Consider the following 3,742-nt stretch of genomic DNA (forward strand, 5'->3'; position numbering starts at 1 on the left):
TATTCTGCAAAGTCTTCAGGAATACATCCCTCTGTGAATTCGACATTGCAAATATTGCAGAAGGATATTTACCACCTTCTCCCGGCCATAATTCAGGCCTTATACCCATGCATTGTAAATCTCTGCGAGCTTTAAGATTGTCTTTAGATTTGCCACTATCGTTTAAGATAGTGAAGACTACATTGTCACACGTTTTTTTTCTATATGCATCACATCGAGGTTATGACGCAACATCTGATCCTCCCAGTACGGGAGGTCAAAGAAAACACTCTTCTTCTTCCAATGCGAGTCATCTTCATCCACATCCTGGCCATTGCGTCTTTTTTTAGATGTCACACTTGAACTCTTCCCAAATGAAACGTGCACATTTGACTGTTGTAAAAAATGATTGGAAAAAGTTCATTGACTATCGCCTGAATGAAGAAACGCAGGTAAGCCTTCGTATATTTTATTATTTTCACATAAAAAAACGTGTATACATAGTAATTCCCTTACAGTTGATATTCATCATATCTTTCTCATCTGCATTTGTTTTGTTATTTGTTCATAGAAAAAGTGTAAACAGAACACTTTAAATCAGAGCAAGCAACTTTACACACATACTGGGGGCTCCAAAACCTTTGCAAGAAAAAAAGACGAAGTGGTAATAAGTTATCATTTGCATTAAGATTTTGATTAAGCTTCTTGAAAAATGTTGTTGTTTACTAAATTGTGTCAATATCAACGATATAGGAGAGAGAGCAAGGAAGGCCCATTGGTAGAGGAGAGTTGTTTATTATGACTCATAAGAAAAGAGATGGCTCGTATATCCACCCCGATGCACGTGTTGTTAGTGTAAGTCATGTTTGAAAATTTGAAGCAATATATAGCTTACTGTATATATCGTGCTACTGTTAACTTCTTCCTTTCCAATGTTGTATATTTGTAGGAAGCAATTGCGAATGTTGAGAGGCAGGATGGATCCTCTAAGCACCTTTCACAGAATGACTCGCTAGCACAAGTTCTCGGAAAGGAGCACCCAGGACGAGTTCGTGCCCTAGGTGCTGGACCATGTCCCACCCAAGTCTTTGGTAACGCTGCTGGACAACCGTCAGGTTCTGCAAAGTCCAATGCAGAGGATAAGAGGATGATTGTAGAATTGACGGCTAAGTTAGAAGAAGAGCGGGTAAAGAGACAGTCAATACATAAGGTCTTGGGATATGTAGTCCAACAGTTAGAGGCAATTTACCAGTTGAGATTGCTGAAGAGCTGGCTTTTGTGGGCGGTACACCGGACTCGTCATGCGCAGGGCCATCTTCATATGGAAATCACGACCCGCAACAAAAATTTTGAATTTCAATTAATGGTTTTGGATACCTTTTGCATTTAAGTTGGTTTAGTACGTTAGGCTTATTTTATCCCACTTGAGCATTCTTACTTTATTTTGGATGATATTATCACAATTTCGTTATATATGTTATGTTTGCATAACTTTAATTTGGTTTGTTATGTTAATTGAGCTGTTTTACTTGGTTTAAATTTGTTTAAATTAGTTAAAAAGTAAAAAAAAATAAAGTTTAATAAACATTCTTTGTCAAAATAGGCAAAATAATAGAAAATCTAAAATTTTAATGGAAAATTTGAATTTGGCGGCGGTTTTGAAACCGCCGCAAAACTATAAATTGTTTTTCCTATCCGATATTTAGCAGCGGTTTGTAACCGCCGCAAATTGGGTAATAGCAATTTTCCTTCACATACTGCGGCGGTTATTAACCGCCGCCAAACCTAAATGGCATTTTGCGGCGGTTATTCCAGCGGTTGACTAAAACCGCCGCAATCCGTTTTGCCGCGCCCTATCTTCCGGCGTTCCCAGGAACCGCCGCGAATTAAGGGATAAGTACGATTTTGGTCCCTCACGTTGAGGGTCAGAATCGAAATCGTCCCTAGTGTATATTTTGATTTAAAATCATCCTTAACGTATTTTTTTGTATTAAAATCGTCCTTTTTAATAAAATTTTTAATTTTATTCCTAAACTACCTCTAATCCTTAGCGAGCCACCGCTCCCCCTCTCCCCTTTCTTCTTCCTCTTCTCTTATCTCTTCTTTGTCCCCTTGCCCCACTCTCCTCTCCTCTGCCACCGAACAGCCGCCGCACCTCTCAGTGACGGCGTTGCCACCCAACCTTCGCCACTGCGCCCTTACCGGCGTCCCAACCCGTCACCACCCCCTGTCCGAACCCTAACCCAGCCAACCACCTCCGCGACCCTCTACCCTCTTCACCCCCTCGCGTCTCCTTTCAGCGTCGAACCACCATCGCAAACCAACCTCCCCATGGCCGAACCACTGACCCGTAGCCTCCACCATCGACGAGCCATGGCGACCCAACCCAGCACCGCCGCGGCGTTCAGGCCCCTCCCCTTCGTGCGAAGCCCTTTCCCCTTCCCCTTGCTCCATCGCTCCTCCCATTGTCTTCGAAGGTTAGAACAGGGCAAAACCCCTGTTTCCATTTCACTGCGTCCTGACCGTTGCCACGTCGCCAACGCCACCACCAGGCTAGCTGAGTTGCTCCGCCCGTTCCTCACCACCACGTTTCCTTTTCCTTCACTGCTCCAATTTTCTGCTTCCCAGGTGATTAGAAAATCTGAGCTGGATAGTAGATTTAGGTTTTTTGTTTTGATTAATGCTGCTGTTTGAAAATGTTGCTGTTTCATTGATTTGTCCAGTGCTAAATTGGCTTGTCTGATTCTGCTGCACCCCTGTCTCTTGCTGCTGTGCTTTTGTTCATGGCGGTTTGGAGTGAACCAGCTGTTAAATATTGTTAATGGTTGCTTGTGCAGGGATGATTTTAGGAAACATATGTTAACCTGTTTGACAGGCGCAATGAGATGTTTGAGATTCGTGAAATGCAAGACGATTCTATATACACTGTTAATCTTGCGCAACGATATTGCATTTGTGGTCATTTCCAAGTCGAGCGACTTCTATGTTGCCACGTTCTTGCATGTTGCGCCAACCAGCATCTTGATTGGCAAGTATATGTACATGACGTGTATAAGATGTCTGAAATTTGCAAACTCTATAGAGACGAGTTTGTACCGATGGGTGACCCATCTACGTGGCCTAGATACGAGTGAGCGAAAGTGATCACTAATTGGACATTAAGGCGCGCAACTAAAGGACGACCGAAGTCAACTCGCTATTTGAATGAGATAAATTCGTGGGATATGCGCGCTCCTCAGCAGTGTACTCTATGTGGACGAGAGGGATATAGCCGTAGTCGATTTCTTCAGTGTGCAAGTCTAAACTCTGCTAGAGTCCAATAGAGTTTAGGATAGCTAGTTTATTTTTCATCCTTTGATGTAACTTTTATCCGTACTTATTCATGTTAATTTTTTTTACGTATTTATGCATGTTAACTTTTTTATGAATTTAAGCATGGGCACTTTTATTTGTATGTTAATTTTTATCTATTTTTGTCCCTCCAGTTATGGTATTGTGTTTTGGTCAACCGCCTACAATGATTTTGTCTAATCTAAAATTTTCTTCTAATGATACATTTTAGGCTTCTATTGCTGCACCAAAGCACTCAACAGTGCAGAGTATCCCTTCAATTTACCTATTCGCAAAACGTGATGAAATTCAGTTGATGTTAGAGTATATCATTATAATTTTTTGGTGGATCAAATTTTTTAGATAATAAATTTTTGATAGCATGCAGAAACAAAATTAATAACACTTTAATAATAATAATAATAATAATAAT

The 3,742-nt window shown here is 41.0% G+C and overlaps 1 protein-coding gene across 1 annotated transcript; it reads left to right on the forward strand.

The window, feature by feature from the left end:
* On the forward strand, nucleotides 354-1,805 carry LOC110263838. The gene is made up of 5 exons (XM_021105667.1): nucleotides 354-431; nucleotides 551-643; nucleotides 733-834; nucleotides 929-1,165; nucleotides 1,689-1,805. The coding sequence occupies exons 1-5, from the start codon at nucleotides 354-356 to the stop codon at nucleotides 1,803-1,805; spliced, it is 627 nt and encodes a 208-aa protein (XP_020961326.1).

This window comes from Arachis ipaensis, chromosome B06, assembly GCF_000816755.2.
Source record: "Arachis ipaensis cultivar K30076 chromosome B06, Araip1.1, whole genome shotgun sequence".
Lineage (NCBI taxonomy): Eukaryota > Viridiplantae > Streptophyta > Magnoliopsida > Fabales > Fabaceae > Arachis > Arachis ipaensis.

Coding starts and splice junctions, on each gene's coding strand:
- LOC110263838 (XM_021105667.1), top strand. CDS start 354: ATGAAACGTGCACATTTGACTGTTGTAAAAAATGATTGGAAAAAGTTC. Junction 644..732: donor CAAGAAAAAAAGACGAAGTG/GTAATAAGTTAT, acceptor TCAACGATATAG/GAGAGAGAGCAAGGAAGGCC. Junction 1,166..1,688: donor CTAAGTTAGAAGAAGAGCGG/GTAAAGAGACAG, acceptor GATATTTAGCAG/CGGTTTGTAACCGCCGCAAA.